The sequence below is a fragment of the Trachypithecus francoisi genome, unplaced genomic scaffold (genome assembly GCF_009764315.1).
Source record: "Trachypithecus francoisi isolate TF-2019V2 unplaced genomic scaffold, Tfra_2.0 Lachesis_group0, whole genome shotgun sequence".
Taxonomy (NCBI): domain Eukaryota; kingdom Metazoa; phylum Chordata; class Mammalia; order Primates; family Cercopithecidae; genus Trachypithecus; species Trachypithecus francoisi.
This window is the reverse complement of record NW_022681453.1, coordinates 3,678,194-3,696,756: the sequence shown is the minus strand read 5'-3', so window position 1 is coordinate 3,696,756 and position 18,563 is coordinate 3,678,194. Positions and strand designations below refer to the sequence as shown.

Genomic DNA, 18,563 nt, shown 5'->3' with positions numbered 1-18,563 from the left:
AGTAGGGCTATTATAAACTACCTTGAGAGACATTTATGCCACAAGTCTTCTACAAATTGAATTTTAAAAAATGTGGAGAGAAATAAGTAGACACTGAAGGTGAGCATGTCAGCAGAGGTTCAGATGCCAAAAGGTTATCTTGAATGGCCTTTTTGCTTTTAGAACTCTGTTCTTAACAGTGTTGTGGTTGCACAAGAATCTATATTGGAAAATTTATTGACTAATATACTTGCTGCTTTCTATCTAAGCTTGTCATAGTGTAAGATGGTGTTGCTAAATGAAGGCTTGCCCTTTGAATTCTTTTCTGACCTATTTATCCTGCAAACAGTAGCTTTATTTTTTGGAAATAAATAGTGGGCATAATTTGTAGTTTATGACAGTAGTAAGCTGATCCTGGTGAGCATGTGTTTGTGTGTGCACTTCTGCTTGTCTGCGTCTTGCACCAAAACATCCTCCAGCTGTGGGCCTTTTCCCTCTCTTTAGTAAAGCCTGTAAACAAAACCAGAAGCCATGGGAAAAGTGTAAAGAGAGCAGCAGAAAAGAACATTTGCTTTTGTGAAAAAGATCGCCACTGGTTGAATTTTAAAGAAAAGTTGATGGATCTTTTTCTGTTGCCTATATTAATAGAACAAAGCACTGCTCCTGGGCAGAAAGGGCCTCCTCTGTGTTGGAAGTGAGTTTCAGTCTCGTCCTGGAGATCCTACCAGATGAGACTTTGACACGTGATTTTAAGAAATGATCAGTTTAGGGGGAAAAAAGCAAACATCTGTGTTACAGGTCAGCCTTTAAATTACACTGTTTTCGTTTTGTCATGGGATACCCAGCTTTTAACTCAGTAGTGAAGTCGGCTGGGCTGGAAGTTTTCACATCTATTTTTATCCCACACAATCTACCCCTGGTTCAGATTGCTAGTTTCCTCACAGAGCTGCAGTCCACACTCGGCCCTGAACAGGGGAGTTGAATCAGCTGGGCTGAAGCTGAGTGCCTCTCTTTTCCTTTCTTGGGAACAGGAAAGGTGCTGTGGAGAGGAATTGGGGCGGGATCATTCAGGGGAAGGTGACAGCAGATGGTTGGAAGGCTGGAGTCAGCAAGCCAAGTGTCAGGGGTAGAGTGAGCCTCAGAGAACAGCAGCTGCCTGGTGCCAGAGCAAGGAAAGGCCGGGGAGGCTGGGCGGGGCGGTGTCTGTGGGGCAGAGCAGGGCAAGAACACACACGGCCGGGCACAGCCTCTTAGCCAGCTCTCCATGTCAGCATGAGCAGTAACCAGGGAACTGGGCAATTGGCATATCAGCCTATCAGAATTCATGGGAGGTTATTTCTTAAGTGAAATTCTAAAGAGTTAAAGGATGAATTTGGACAGTGATGGAATGGATGACATCATCAGTCAAGAATCCTCATTGGATATGGAGGGGAATTATAAAAAGGTAAGGGGGGAGAGCTCTTTTGTTTATAAACAATTGGACCATTTTTCTAACTGGAAGAAAGATCACCCTTGAGGAGTGGCCAAATTCCACATTCAGTGGCTATTGCCATAATATAGTCAGGAAAAACTAAATGCACAGAATCAGATGCATTAAACTAGGAAAGTTCTTTCTGCTTTTCCCAGCTTATATTCATTAATATGTTACAGCAGTAACTAAAACACACATGTTGTTACTCTGAAGTTGAAAAAATTCTATTATGCATTTAACTGCTAGGCAGGCTTTTTATGTGAAGGAATTTTTTAAAAATTACTGACATATTTACAGTTCTCTGACAAAAAATAATTACTAGAATGTTTAACCTATTTTTCCAATATTTTGTTTGATTTTATTGACAATGAAAAATACCAAGTTTTAGTTAACATGTTTGGGGTTTTAAAAATTGATACAGTATCTGTTCATCTTTTGCCTGCCTTTTTTTCAAAAGTCAGTAAGTATATTTTAAGAATGTTTAATATGGTAGTGTTCTGGTAATCACAGGCCCGAGTAAAAATAGCTTTAGTTATATGGGTGAGGTCATGAAATTAAACTGCAAGTATATGCTTATCTGTCCACAGAAGCCTAAAACACACACTATGTCCTTCCCCCTTCATTATTTGCCATAAGTCAAGTGTAGTTCACAACATGGCATAACGTGAAGGATAAAAGCTCTTGCATCATGGGCCTGAACATGAAGACCTCTTTACCTCAGAGGCAAATATCAGTTAATGATAGAACAGTAAAACTTGCTACTTGATTTTTAATTTGATCAAATACATCACTAACTTTTTTCCCTGGAGTGAGATATAGAAAGAAGCTTCTGTCATGATAGAGCCCTACATATAGTAATGTAAAATATAGTAGTTTATATCTTATATACATACATGTATGTGTGTGTGAGAGAGTGTGGGGACTGTTTTAAGTATATTCTGTACTTCCTAGAGCAGTTCACAACAGCTTATGTTCTTTCTCCAGAAGCTGAAACTTAAATATGTAAAAGAGGTTTCAGTGACCTGCCATGTTGCCCTTTGTGTTTTTCATCCCTTGTGATCCCCAAGACAGGAATGAGAACCCAAGGTGATAGTTCGCTGAGTCTTATAACCGTAACACTTCTCAGCTGTCCACTTCTACCGGAAGTGGTGTGCAAAAGATGCTTGGGACACTCTGCCGTAAGAGTCAGATTGCTTATCCAACTCTGCAGAACAAGTGTAGCTATCTCATACTTCTGCTGTTTTCAGTGTCAAAGAACTGGTCATGGTTTCCTTTGTCAAACTATTTCTCGAATAGAAAAGTATAGGTCACTTTGCACTTAGGAAAAATGAAAGACATACCATTATTAATGCATTAACAATGAAGTCATCACCACTGTAGTTTTCTTCTACTTAGAGAGAGAACCCAGATGCCTGGAATAAGTGAGCAATGATACGCCAGCAACCTGAGACAGGGCTGACTAAAGCTACAGACATGTAAGGCTCAAGGAGCTTTAAAACATCAACAACAACAAAACAGAATTATACTGTGTAACCCATTATCTAATACAGGCAGTAGAATGCCGCATATGATTTCAGTATCTGATAGGTTAATACAAAAAAACTGTGAGATAAAACTTCTAGATGTGTGGAGTGCTCAGAGAATAGTTCATTGTGTTCCGGACCTTAAACATGAGGGTTGTTCACTTCTCATTCCAGCCTTTTAAATACCTTTCTCAGGCAAAGTGCTTTCAAATTTTTATGTGTATCGTGATTATTATGAAGACTTCATTATAATTATCCTTCTTTAATCCCACTCTTTATAATTTTACTGAGCTTCTAGTGAAACAGGGCAACATATGCTTTTTTAAAAATATGAGGAATAAGAAAATAGTTACCTACTATAAAAATGACTTTCCCTGATTAGAATCTTCCTTTTCTAATTTTTTTCTCTAATATTTTTGCTGTTTTGTTGGCTAAGTAGAAAATTAAATTAGATGCCATAAAGTGGGGCTCTGCAGACTTTTTTGACCTTGCATTCATCAGTAAGATGGTTTTGAGTCCATGCCTGTAATATACACACATTTTTTTCAGAAGTAGCACCGACTACTATAAAATATAATATGTATATACAAAAGATATATATACAAATAGACATTTTAAAGAATAAAATGTTTAAAATATAAATATAAGTAAAAGTTGTAATTTTTTTTTATCTCCTGTGGTACTTTCACCCCATTTTGAGGTCAGTTGTCAAAAACAATTAAAAATTTGATACACCCCTGCTTAGGTACCATAGAATTCCCTGAACCAGTCGCACTAATAAATACTACATGTGTATAGGGATTATTTTACAGGGTTGTTTTGAAGTCAGACAAACAGCCTTCAGGGGGAAAGGTCACTTTCTGATGACTAAAATTAGATTCCACCAAAGCAAAGGAAGAAAAAGATTATGCATCTGTTCCTTTTCCGTGGGGAAGGTTTTGATTGTAAGAAAAATGTTTCATTAAGGACCTCTGGTTTATTCAGTAGTAATAGTAAAACTGCACTCAACAGAAAACAGATCTTAGTGTTTAAGAAGAAAAGTGCAGACCTTAGCAGAATCCGAGGTGTATGCGTTCAGCCCATTATTTCCCTGCCCTGCTGTGAGCAACTTCTGATCCCCTGATAAAGAACCACAGAGCTGATTGTCTTCAGGACCAACATGGTACGCAGCATCTAAGTCAGTGTCCTCATCCATTCCACCATCACTTACCGAGAGCCCTCTCATTTTCCTGGCACTGTGCGTGGCGCTAGGATCACCAAAGGGGGACTGAGCTTTCCCTTCAGGAGCTGATAGCCCCAATGTGGGAGGCACATAAAGGAGCAAACCACATGGAACTGATGCTGCCTGGAGTGTCCAGATAGCTGGTGTGGACTTCTAAAGTGTGCAGCCATTTAGATCTTTTCCTGCCCCAGGAATGTGTACCTTAAACATGAGAGTTGTTCATGTGTACATTCTTGGGGCAGGGAAAGATCTAAATGACACTAATGGAGAGAGAGAAAAGGAAACTGGGAAAATTTAATATAGAATATGGCAGAAGACTGGCTCCAACTTTGTCCCAGAGCAGAGAAAATGCAGGGAAGCTGGTATTGCCTTCTGTTCCTAGGCCACTATGCACAGAATTAGGGAGCTGGCAGCAGGGCGGTGAGTGGGCCCAGGGCCGGGCCAGCCGCTCGCTTCGCTTCGCTTTGTTCCTCGGGGGTGCCGTCTCGAGTGTTGTGCATCCAATTATGGTGAAAGATTAGGGAGGACCCTGTGAAAAAATTAAAAGGCTAGAAGGAACAATATTTAAAGTGAAGCCACAGCTGCGCCTCATGTTTTTTTTAAAAGGTGAATGGAAATGACTGCTTGAGATAAACTGCAATAAACAGGAACACAGAATGCCAGCTGCCATTCCAGACAAGCGCTCTGCCCTCCCCACACAATTACTGAGGAAAAGCAGCCGTCGACCTCCATTAACCCTCACGTTTTCTTGCCTGTGAGGGCTGAATACGCCTGAAGAACCATGTTAAGTTACCGAAGCCTGGGACCTAGCCCCACCTCAGCCACCTGGGAAAAATCTCTTCCGCTTTGTGGGCCAGGGTCTCCTTTTCTTAAAAGGAAAGAATTAGCCTGATCGGTCTTAGATGTTATAAATGTAAAGCTCCCTGGCTCGTGGTTCAGGTTTCTTATCATATCACCCTGTTGGCACAGCTTGGTTAGCCAGCCTGGTCAGGGAATGGGTTGTTTCAGGTAACTGGAATTGCCAGTGAAATGCAAGTGTGTTCAATGTATTCTTGTTCTCACACACACATGCGCACAAACGTGAACACACATATGCACACACACGCCCCTTTCCATGTCATGGTCATCTTCTGCAGCATTCTCTACTTTGTCTCCTTCCCTTCTCCTCGCTAGTTTCCTTAGGCTTCCAGTTCTCCTCATTTTCATGTATGTGTAAGGATTTTTTAAAAATTGAGATAGAATTCACATACATAAAAGCCACCATTTTAAAGTGTACACTTTGATGGTTTTTAGTATATTCATAAGGCTGTGCACACCATCGTCTAATTCCAGAATTTTTCGTCACCCCACAAAGAAACCCTGTACCCATCAGGAGTCACTCCCAAATCCTTTCTTCTCTCAGCCTCTGACAACCACTAATTCACTTTATGTATTTATAAATGGACCTGTTCCAGATTTTCAGGCTCCTTTTTTCTCCCTTTCTCCATTCTTCTCACTACCTTCCCCACCCCTTCCTTTTAATATTAATAACAGCTACTACTTTATAAATTTTCTCTCTGTGCCAGGCACAGTGCCAAGCACTTTCTGTATAGTATTTCATTTAATTATTAAAATAACCTAAAAATAGGTATTATTTCTTTTTGCAGAAGAAGAAACTGAGGCTCGAAGAGTCTCAGTAACTCGTAATTATGTCAGAGTCAACATGTTAAGCAGGGTCTTCTTGACTCTAAATCCTCCTCCCCACCTTCTTTCTGGCCATGCGTCTGTGTCCACCTTCCCTGCATCCTAGGTCCATTCTGACACAGAAAGTTGAGGACACCAGCTTCCTGGCTGCTGATTAAGGCTTGGCTGTTTCATAACCATGCAGTAAGTGTTTGGGACTGTTGTGTTCCTGACAGTGATACTGAATGACTGTGATGGGTTTCCAGGCTTCTAAAATGGCACCTGTTAAAAATAGGTTTGCCAGATAACACTGTCTTGGGCTAAAAAGTAGTCTCTGGTAGGCAATCATGTGAGAAGTAGAATGAGCTCAGGTTCATTCCCAGCAGTTTGTGTTTTGGATATGGTGCTTACAGGGGAGGACAATCATTTAGTTTTCCACCGTATCCCTTGAGGAGTTAATGTTGAAACACCTTCTCTACAGTAGCCATCTTTGTAGACTGCACCTTAGACTCCTTTACTTTCAGCAAGGTTCCCATTCTAAGTGGCTACTGAACTTTACCATAGGTGTTGGTTAAATACCTTTGCTTACCTTCACAATCAAAATATTCAAGTGCTATGGACTCTTGTGCAGCGGCACTTCTATCTGCCTGCTTCTGTGTATGTCACTTCCCTATAGCATAAGAAGGAATACAGTCAACACTAGGCAAAACCATCCTCACAGTTAGACTAATTGTAAATAAATATCTGCATTCTCTGGACTGGCATCCGAGTTCTTTTGATGTCAGCCAATACTCAAGTAAAATAGGTGTCAGAAGACACAGGGCCCCAGAGTCCTTCCCCTTGGGTCCCCATCCTGAGCTTTAGATATCTGAGGCCAGCTCTCTCATGGGCACAGGTCCTGAGCAGTTTACGCCCAAAAGCCTTAACGTTGCCCAGCAGCCCAGGCTATCACTTATTTAAGGAAATGTGTTTAGGCAGGTTGGTACGAGGATGCAAAGATAAGAAATTTCAACAGCTTTTCGGGAAACCTGTATTTGGCAGCTCATCTTGACCTTTCTGGATGTTTAGTGTAAGTGACTGAAATGGAAAATGTCAGAAATACACAATGAAAAGAAAGTGTCCTGACTTACTATCCATTCAGTGATGCAATTGAAAGATACTATTTTTTAACTTATATTTCCACTACCAATTAAAAAGCGCTACCCAGGGGATAAAATAAGATTCAAGAATTTAAAATAACCTGCATGGTGCAAGAATTTATGCACTTGACATTCAACAGCATACAATTTCTTTTCTTGTGGAATGCTGTTTTTATATTCTGGTCTAGTGACAAATTCATGGTTTGTCTCAGTGAGAAAATAATTAGAAAGTATTGTTAGTATATTTTGGTTTTCTTTTGGCCTTTTCGTTTCAAAGAAAATTAATAACATTTACATAACAAACAAGTTCTATACTTCTGGTTCATAATGTTTAAGAGCTTCAGACTCCTCACACTGTAATGCTGCCTATAAATGTTAGAATAAAGCTGTCTTTCAAGCTGGGGAAAGAAAGAAGAGCGACTACCACTTTCCTAAAGGAAGAGTACTTTTCCACAGAGAGCTTCAGAATCCCAGTTACGTTCCCTGGCGGATGCTGCTAATGGTGATGATGCCAGATATCACTAGGCAATAGATTGCACTGAAGCAAGGGGATCATTAATTGCTTCAAAACAAGCATCCTGGTAAGGCCTTGGCAGAGGCCAGGCTGCTACAAATAAAATCCACCTGGCTCCAGAGTCTGGCCATGCCACATGGAACAGATGTATGCTCAATTACAGAAGAACCAACCCTGTGTTTCATCTAGCTACTTGATCTGCTCAATTTGTTTAAAGCTGTGGTTCTCAAAGTGCCTATGCTAGCATCATCAGCAGCATCTGGGAACTTGTTAGAAATGCACATTCTCACCTCCACCCCAGACTTTCTTGAAAAAGAAAAATAGACTGTATTTACAAGCCCTCCAAGTAATCCTCTTGCACAGTCAATCAAGTTTGAGAGCTATTGGCTTAAAGAAATGTGTGACAGAGAGGGTGTGTGTGTGTGTGTGTGTGTGTGTGTGTGTGTGTCTGTGCTGCGCACATGCATGCTCCTCCCTGGTCTCCACTTGGCCGACCAGTGTCCCAGCAACCCCTGGCATCCTGAGTTCCTTTCTGGGCCACGGGGGACCAGTGTATTCATCAGCTTCTGGGATGATACAGCCTGTAATCCTTAGGAAGTTTTTTGTCAATGGCAAAAAACTTTTTTACCTTTTTACCATTGGTGGCAAGTATTTACTTCATTGCTTTAGCAAGCATTTCCTGAGGCCTGCAGGTAACACCAGTGTAGAAGACAGAGAAAGAGCAGTCAAGGCCTGTGAGGCTTCTTAACCTTAGAGAAGATCTCCTGCAAAACCTCTAACCTTTTGCAATTCCTGGGGCTTATTAGAAACGCAGAGTCCCCGGCCCTGTCTCTGATTTAGGACATGCATCTTAGCAAGATCTTGAGGTGACTCATAAGTACCCTGAAGCCTGAGAAGCATTGCACCAGGTAACAACTTAGCAGTGTGAAAAAGAGCATGCTAGATGTGGTATCTGTAGGGGTTATTAGTGAATTAGTACTGAGACAGTGAGCATTATAAAACAAGTACATCCAATAATTTTTAAAAGTCTATTTCAGTTCCCATGGCAAAGAGTGAAAAGTGAGAAACAAATGCATCTGGGAGGAGGGGAAGCTCAATCCAGGGAAGAGCAGAAAGACAGGAAATTGGGGGAAACACTTTTCTTTCTCCCACTCCTCCTTCCCACAACTGAATCTTGTCCAGGCCTACAACTGTTCCTGCTCCAAATCTTACATCTGCTTTTATTCCCACCTCTGTGCCTTTCTCATCTACTGGATCCCCTGATTCCCTAGGCCAGGTTTCCTTAAATCCATTCGTCCTCAGGGGAGTTTGAGGAGCCCTTTCCTCTTGGTCTGACAGGCCCTTTCCGCCTCTGTGGGTTTTATCATCTGTGCAGGGCTCAGAAGGAAGCAGCTGCTTGTTGTGTCCTAAGCACCAGATGGCTTTAGGTTCAGGTTTAGGATGTTATTTCCTGAAGTGTGTTCCTGAGAACCCTAGAGGCCCCCCCACCGATTTTCCCACAAAAAATACAGTTTGTCAATTAAATAGATTTTGAAAATGTAGAAAACACCCAATTTTCCACTTGTAAATTTACGTGCAGATTAGCATGCTGAAGGGTCTTGCTTCAGTGACATCACAATGCTGCTAGTAAGGTGGGCTGGGCCAGAGGCAGGAAGGCAGAACCTGGGGAGGGGATGCAGGAGTGATCTTGGTGTGTAAGGGATGGGGTCATGCCATATGCCGGAAAAAAACTGTGGAAAGGTCCTGGGGACATATTAGATTTGAAGAGAGAGGATACCTACCCATGCGGAACATTTTGCTTTTTATTTCATTACTTGAATGACCCTCTTTGTTCTTGTCCAGATTGGGGAATTGCAGTAGAACAGAGCACATCAGGAAAGGCTGAGCGTTGGTGTTCAGAGTCTACAAGTGCTCAGTGGTCTGTGTTCTAAGATCATGGTGGCTTGCATGGCGTCATTGAAAGTCATTGTGAGCCTTATCTGCTCAGGCACAGCGGGTGGCAGTAGGGAATTTAGCAACAGATGAGGACAAAAACTTCCTGGGGCTGAATAGCGGTGAGTTTCTAATCATATTTTTGCTTTCATCTGGGGCTTGAATAGCTTTTCTGCCTGATAGTGATGAGCCCTATTCTTCAGTTGCCCTTTGCTTTTGCTAGCAATACCAATTTTCGATGTTGTACTTTTGTTTTATGAGGGTATTTCCCAAGGCTGTTTTAGGAGTGGACATGGCTCTGCTTGTCGTAAGTGCAGCCTGACAGTGGTGTTTTGAGTGAGCCTCTTCCTTTTCCTGTACCCTTGGCTGTTGCTCACCCTGGAGCGTCTTGGGCTTGGCTGGATTGAGGGGGCTGGTGGCAGACATATTTGCCTTGCAGGTATAATTCCTCAGAGAACAAACCGTCTTTGAAACCACACACACATATATTTTACACATGTGGGCAACTGAAATAAAATTAGGTTCTCATTGTTACATTTTAACATTGAGCAGTGATGGTAAGGAAAGATATTTGTATTGTGGTTATCTGTGGTTATGATTAGGCCATAGTATGTATGCTTTGCCAGTGTTTTCTCTTTTGGTGAGAAAACATCACATCCATCTCAGGGAAGAAGTAGACCCATAACTCTTTGTGCCACATTTTATCCCCTACATGGTACCTACCATTATTATTAGTCTGAACACCTTACTCTTTCATGTGGAAAAGTGATGTGAAAAAGCAGAAAGATCTGGGATTAGAAAGCATGGACTTGGATCCTACTGCTCCTGCCTAACAGTATGGTAACCTTTCATCTCCCACAGTTTCCTCATATTCAAAGCAGAAATTGGAGTATGAACCATAATGCTACCATCTATCACAGATTTACATTACCACAGGTCGGGTACAGCTGCTAAGTAATTTACCTAAGTTTTCTAATTTAATCTTCCAGCATCTAGTGAGATCCTTTGCCTCTGGACTGGGAAGAGTTTTCCAAGCACAAAAGCCACCAACAGCATGACAGAGGAAGCAAGCTATTGACTTAACTACATAACATTTACAGTTGAAACTCAAAAGGACAAATACTCTACTATAAAATGTTTAAAATTCTCAGACCTTAGTAGAAAAATAAGCAAAGCTAGGAATAAGTAATTCAGAGAAAAGAAAGTACAGTCACTAAAACATTTAAATATTTACTCTAAGTAGTAATCAAAGAAATTAAAATTTAAAAACATTACTTTTTGCCTATCAAATTTTTTAAAACCTTTTTTTTTTAAGTGAGAATTTCAGTGTTAGCCAGGATGTAGTGAAAGCTGCCCCCTCTTACATTGCTGGCGGGCATGTGGATTGGAACAGCTTTTTTTGAGAGCAATGTGACAAAATGTGTCAAGAGCCTCAACAAATGTTCACACTCAGCTGATCTGCTAATTCCACTTCCAGGAACTAATCCTGAGGAAATAATCAGACATGTGGGCAAGCATTTATGTAAAGAGGCTAATTTCTGGCCCGGCACGATGGCTGACCCTTGTAATCCCAGCACTTTGGGAGGCTGAGGCAGGCGGATCATCAGGTCAAGAGATTGAGACCATCCTGGCTGACATGGTGAAACCCCGTCTCTACTAAAAATACAAAAATTAGCTGAGCATAGTGACGCGAGCTTATAGTCCCAGCTACTTGGGAGGCTAAGGCAGGAGAATTGCTTGAACCTGGGAGGCGAAGGTTGCAGGGAGCCGAAATGGCGCCACTGCACTCCAGCCTGGTGACAGAGCGAGACTCCATCTCACCAAAAAAAAAGAGGCTAACTTCCATGTTATTTTTAACTTAGCACAACCCAAATGGCTAACCATAGAGGGTAACTCCATAGGATGGAATGATATGCAACCGTTAAAGATTGTGTTTTTATTCCTTTCTGGCTGCTCTGGAGGAAAAATTTTTTAAAGATTTTAAAGTTACGTTTTTAAAGAATTTGAAGTGATACAAGGGCAATTCTGAAAATATAATAAACAATATGATCTCAACTTTATAAAAAGGAAGATAATGCACACATATGATAAAAACCAGGAGAAAATATACTAAGAAGTGAGCAATCATCTCTCTCTAAGTGGGGGGATTATGAGTGATGTTTATATTCTTTATGCTTTTCTTGATTTGTTCAGTGGTATCCAGAGACAGGGAGAGAAGGAGAGGGGGGAAAGAGTGTATTATAAAACAGTCCTCTTTAAACTGTTAATGAAGTATTCAGGTGTAAAGAACTGCAATTAATGTAAATGGAAATATTTTTAAGGCCTCTCCCAATATCTGTAGCTCTAGTTTATCAAGAAAGATAGATGTGGAATCAAGGGTATATTCACACATTCATACCCTGGGATAAGTGTTTTCTTTAAAGCCTGTTTTAGACCCTAGGCTAATGTCGGGCCAGCGTGTGTTGAACATTAATCCTTAACATTCATGTTGCTATCTACTGATTTTATATTTGGATATTCAGCTATACTCAACAGTCTTCTGCCTGTTGAAGACTTTGGTGAGAATCTCTTTTGTCTGTGATATGGATTGAGAAATAGGTTCACTGACTGTACAAAATCTGCCTGGCAGATACGGGGATTTGGAATGAACTTGTTTTAAATAAAGGTGTCAAGTGATGTGATTCTGTTTTGGCTGGACCATCCCAAGTGACAGCCTTGCATATTCGGAAAGGTGGTTTGCTCTAATTAAGGTTGCAAGCAGTACAGTTGCAAGTGGTTCGTGAAATAAAAGGCATTCTTGCTTCCCTCTATAACCTTATGGTTGCTTTCTTAAGGCTCAGTTTTGTGCTAGCCCAGCAAAAAGTAAGAACTATGAAAGCAGTCTTTCACATCTGTAAAAAAAAAAAAAAAAAAAAAACACACACACACACACAATCATATAAAAGTACTCTTTCACTTTATGACTGTACTACAAACACACACACACACACACACACACACACACACACACACACATGCTAGCTCCTAGTATGATGCAGTTTCATTGATACATGCTAAAATGGGGTGCTATATATATAGACAGAGATAATCGCTAAGTGTGTACAGTTGAAAGAATGCTTATGGTGTCCAAGGATTAAAAAGTGTGAGAGAAAGGGAGAATAGAGATGAGGTTTCTTCGAACTAGTTCTCAAACCTGTTGAAATTAAATATCTGGCTCTAGAGCCTGGGGCATTCTAATGCAGCCTGTCAAAGCTGGATCTTGGGAACCATTGTCTTAGCTGTACTTTGCTGTCATGTATTTTATTCTGTGCTGTCTAGTACAGTATCCACTAGCCATCTGTGATGGTTGAGCTCTTGAAATGAGGTAGTGTGCCCGAGGAGCTGAATTTTTAATATTAATTAATTAATTCTTAAGTTGAAATGCAAATAGCCACATGAGACTAGTAACTACCGTATTAGACAGAGCAGCCTTAACCTATTGTATACTGTCCTTCACTTGGGAATGAAGTTATTTTCAGTGCGCCCTTCCAACAGGCTGTGCCTTTTGTCATTGTGACACAGTGATGCTCCAGAACCTCCTTCTGGAAGAATGAAGGCATCACCAAGCCTTTAGTAGCCACATCTAGTCACATGACCTGCATTTTGTAATATAATTTGCTCAGTGTGGTCTTCAAGCCCTCGCTCAGTGCATAAAATGGTACTTCTCAAAGCCTTTGTCATCTCACAAAACTAAAATTTCATCCTCAGCCCAAGATTTTTGACTCATGTTGTTTGTTTTTTTGTAGTAGTTTCATTTTTAACCAAGGAAATAATTTTTAATCATCTCCCCTGTTGTTTAAAGGGTTTAAAAGTTCAGCATGGTGAGTTTTTATGGGGCGTTTAATGAGAAGCCAAGCATTGTAAACATATCTGAAGGATCACAGTAGTGTAGTTTACCAAATCCTTTTTCTATGCACACTGACCTGACCTCCCTTCAAAATATGAAACAGATGGGCCCAGCTAGAATTTTCCAGCTATTCCAGACATTATTGTCAAGGTTTCTCACATTCTGAAACCTGGTGAGGCTAGCCCTTGAATGGAATCAAGAGTCCCCGACAAGACTGTAAGCTGCATGGAGGCAGGTGCTATGTCTGTCTTGTCCTGGGTTCTCTTCTGGCCTTATTGTGGCATCTGCCAGATCCCAGAGGCTGCATGTTGGTGAACTGAATTACTGTTCTTGCCATAGAGAAAATGGGCTGGCTAAAGGGACATGTAAAGCAGAGAGAAGACAAGATCAAGGAAAAAGGGCACGTTTGGGATCAAAGTGATTTGATTCAGGAGAAAGTACTTGCCCTCCACAACTTTACCTATACCTAGCAGGTAAGAAGAAGAAAGATTACAGTGACAAATAATGTAGTTCTATACTGGTGAAAATCATTCAGTACCATGATGGTGATTACTTAGACTGGAGATTAGAATGAGCTCTGAAGAACTGAAATTCAAGCCAGAAGAGACTGGTAAAATTTCAGCTTTTAATAATTAAAATGTTCTTGTGCTGCAGCCTATTTATTTGTTTTTCATCTAATGTTACAGTGCTAAGAAACTTAGCAAGTTAGACTGCCTGTGGTTGTGCTATATCTGCCCACTTATCAGCATTTTTTGTTTTCTTGAAATTTTAGGCACAGAAAAATGAGAGAGAGTCTATCAGACAGAAGTTGGCACTTGGAAGCTTCTTTGATGATGGCCCAGGAATTTATACCAGCTGTAGCAAAAGTGGGAAGCCAAGCCTTTCCTCCCGGTGAGTGTTCTTTTGAGTTGAATTTCTGATATGTACACGGTGGATTTTGTCACTTGACTATTCTAATAAAAAATGGCCTTTAAATCTTCTGTAGTTTTTTTTCCCCCCTCGCATAATGGGTTTTAGACCCTTCCCCACTTGTTTGTTCATTTCTTTGTTGTCATTATTGTTGTTATTGGCTCATTGCCCAGCTACTTGAGGTCGGATTTTTATATTCTATTTTTTTTCTAGACGCAATACTGATGTTGTATGCTGATAGAGGAATCAAGCCACACTCCTAAGCAAGCTGACTTATGATTAGAGACGTGTGGCAGACTACCAAATTTCCCATTAAGCAGTCACAGATCACCCAGAATCACCCCCCAACACGTTTGATTGCAGTAAATACTCGTAACTGAGAAATGCAATTCCCGCTTTGATCATTCAATGTTTATTACAGTTCTTAACCTGTCCTCCAGGTGGTTTTTCTTTATCTTAATTTATTTCAGGATATCATTATCTTTATCATAATTTATTTCAGTATATTATTGGTCCTTTGCATAGCTTCTAATTCCAAGTAAGACATATTTAAATTATAATTTTATCCAAAAAAACAGTGCTATAGGCCAGAGTTTCTCAAACTTTAATGTGCTTATGAATCATCTGGGGATTTTGTTAAAATGAAGACTCTGATTCAGTAGATCTAGGTGAGGCTCAAGATCTTCCATTTCTGTGAAGCCTCAGCTGTGATATTCATGCTGCCGTTCCATAAGTTACTTTGATTAGTGAAAGTATAGAGTCTGCAAAATTAGGCATTACAAATATGGGTATTCCAAGTGATGAAAGCACATAGAACGTTTTTACTAAGATATAGTAACTGATGACCTATCAGCATTCTCATGGTCTCCTCCTCACTCCTCAAATGTCTGTTTCCTCTCAGTCTTCCTTTGGGCTAAAAGCAAATATACTCCGTTAAAATACTCAGTTATTTTACCATCTTCAGCTAGGCGTTGGAAACAAATTATAGTATTTATGCATCCATTTAACCAACATATTTCTCCCATGTCTTCGTGTGAGGCCTGGAACTAGGCATGTTTTAAATATCTATCTGTATTCCATATGGCTTTTAGTAAGGCTTGTACTACTGTCTTATCCTGAGAGATTCTAAATCAGCAACAATCAGAAAGCAGACACATACTCACATATACACCTATTTGTGAGGCACTGCAGGCAGATCAGTACATCAAGACAAGAACGCCAGTTTCACCAGGCAGTGTTCCAGCATCTCTTCCTCAGCTGGGTGCCAGCTCTGTCTCAGAACATTCCCTTGTGTTCCTACACATCCCTCCAGAACTGGATGGTCAGCCCTCCCCTTTCCCTTGGGAGCACCTCTTTCCCCTCCCAGTTAGATGTGGCAGAAGGCGCTTTGGCTTAGGAACCTGGAGGTCTGAGGATTAGTCCTAGTACATTTCTAATTTTGAGACTTTAGCAATTTACTTAGTTTTACCATGTCTCATTTTCTTCATTTTTGTGAAATGAAAGCATTGGACCATATCATCTTATAGATCTCTGCCGCTGCACTCTGATATTTCCCAGAGTGCCAAAATTTCTTCTTTTAGAAGCCCAATCTGTCTGTTCAACAATGTCATATGCCTGTTACAAATGAGAGGTTTTGGTTTTGAAAATCAATTATATATATATATACACACACACACACATATATATGCCTATGTACATATAACCCATATACATGTATATGTACATAGGTATATATGGATGTATACATATGTATATGTGTCTCCGTGTGTGTGTATATATGTATACTCCACGTATATTTATATTATCCTTGTCCCACTCTCCAGAAGTAATAACTTTTTACTCCTTAACTGTTTCTTCTGGTATTTACCTACATATCTCTAAATAAAATGCTTATCTTCTTAGTTTTTATTTTAACCATCAGACTACTATAAAAAAAAAACAGTGATTTAGCTCTTTTTTATAGCCCTCCCAAAGACTCTCATCTCTTCTATTCTTCCTTTAGAGTAATTTCACAATTTGAGTCAAGTAGCTATTTAATGTTTACATTATTAAGATTATGCATTATTCATCGCTTCTCGGCCTTTTAGCTAACATCAAGTGTAGATTATGCATTATTCTCACTGAACCATGTAGTAAACTATGGTTACTTGAGAAATTTTATTTTTTTTGTCCTGAAATTAGAATTGCCTGCTTTTTCCCCATGTACTGCATTTGTATTCCAGTGTGTGAATATACCACAATTTATTTGGCCACTCTCCTGATAAGGGGCACTGGATTATTTCAAAGGTTTTGCTCTTGTGAACAATGCTACTTACAAACATTCTTGTACATGTCTTCTGCTGTACATATGCAAGAGTTTCTCTTTGGGGTATACCTAGGGGTGGAATTACTAGGAAAATACATGAATGTTTACACTTAGAATATAATGTCAAACTCTTTTCCAACATGGTTGCAACAAGTTATACTCCTACCAGCAATGTTTCAGAGATCCTGTGGATCCATAACATTACTAACATTTGATATTGCCAATTTCTTTTAAGTTTTTGTGAATTGAATAGGTATAAAATGATTTTTATTGCATATATTAGCCATATTTGTTTTCTCTTCTGTGAAGTATCTGTTTGAGTCCTATGCCAAATTGCTGTTGGATTCCTTATGCTTTTTTCATCGACTTATCGAAGTTCTTCAGTCATGATACTAATGCTTAATACATTGTATGTATTGCATATATCATCTCCCAGGTTGTAACTTGTTTTTCACTTTTTTAATATGTGTTTTATGACCATAAGTTCTTAATTTTATGGGTTAATTTTATACTGAATTTTATCAAACTTTTCTAATCAATGGCTTTCTGTATCTTGTGTAAGAAATTTTCTTCTCCCCCAAGATCCAATAGACATTCATTAGACTTCCTACCAAGAGTTGAAAGCGTTGAGTTTTTAAAAGTCTGCAATCAGTCAAAAATTGATTTCTTAATATGGGATGGAGAAGTCAAATTTGATCGTTTTCCTTATAGATGACCATTTCTTTATCATATTTATTGAACAATCACTCTTTTACTCACTGATCTTATAGACTACTCCCATGTATACTGCATATTAATGGAAATATATTCTATTTCATTATTGTTTCTATCTCAGCAGCAAAATATAGTCTTAATTACAATAGCTTCAAAATAAGTCCTGATATCTAGACAGGAAAGTTCTTTTTGTTATTCTTTTTCTTTAGAAGTATGCTGCCTGTTATGACTTTTTTTATTCCTCCACATAAACTTTAAAGAATATAATCAAGTTCAATAAAATACTCTCTTAGAATTTTGAATGTAATTGCATTGATTCTATAGACCAATTTAGGAAGCATTACATTTTCACATTGTGTTTCTATCCATGAATGTGGTCTGTCTCTCCATTTATTTAGATCTTATTAGATATTTCTTAATAAGGTTTTATAATTTCCCATTTAGACATATTACACATCCCTTGTTATATTTATTTCTAGATACTTGCTATTCTGATATCTTAAATTCTCTTCAGTAATGCTTTCTCATTTGCTGCTGGTGAACAGAAATGCAATGAACTTTGTATACTAGTAAGTATTATATCCAGCCACTTTGTTATTGCTTCTATTACTTCTCCACTCTCCTATTATTTCTAATAAAGTTGTCTGTAGATTCTCTGGGATTTTTGAAAAATGATATCATCTACAAATAATGGCAGCTTTATTTATTCATTTCCAATTCTCATGCTCCTGGTTTCTTTCTTTGTCTTATTGGATTAGGTAGGTACCCTAATACAGTGAGGATTAGAAATAGTAGTAGTTGGAATCCTTAGGTAATTTATCATATTAAATGAAATGTTTCTACTGTTTTCCCATTTCAGATTATGTTAATTTTATGTTTTCTTTGATGATTCTCTTTATGAGATGATGTTCCCTTCCAGTTATAACTTACAAAGAATTTTTATCATGAATGGGTATTTAACTTTATCACATGCTTTTTCTTCATCTGTTGAGGTGAAGAAAAAGTACAGTTTCACTCTGTTAATCTATTGTGTGAATTAACGAATTACATTTATAGATTTTCAAAATATTAAACTGTGCTAGCATACCCAGTCTAAACCTAAACTGGTTAGGGAGTATTATATTTTTTCAGATACTGTTGGAGTATTATATTTTTTCAGACACTAATATTATAAATAAAATCTGAGTAAATAAATTATAAATAAAATTCATATTTTATTTATAACATTTTGTTTAGGATTGTTAGGTTTATATTCATGATTGACATGGATCTATTGTATTCTTTTCTTCTGATATTTTTGTTTGGTT

At 39.0% G+C, this 18,563-nt stretch overlaps 1 protein-coding gene across 9 annotated transcripts in view; it reads left to right on the top strand.

Annotated features, from left to right (window-relative positions):
• SCHIP1 (schwannomin interacting protein 1) overlaps nucleotides 1-18,563 on the top strand; it is a 164,544-nt gene that overhangs the window by 119,655 nt on the left and 26,326 nt on the right. For 8 of the 9 annotated variants that reach the window (XM_033202940.1, XM_033202948.1, XM_033202960.1 and 5 more), the window contains one exon: nucleotides 14,101-14,219. In XM_033202940.1, coding sequence (XP_033058831.1) covers nucleotides 14,101-14,219 — 119 coding nt within the window. Of the gene's footprint in view, nucleotides 1-902; nucleotides 1,424-14,100; nucleotides 14,220-18,563 lie in introns of those variants that run through there. The other variant, XM_033202969.1, reaches the window with a different exon arrangement.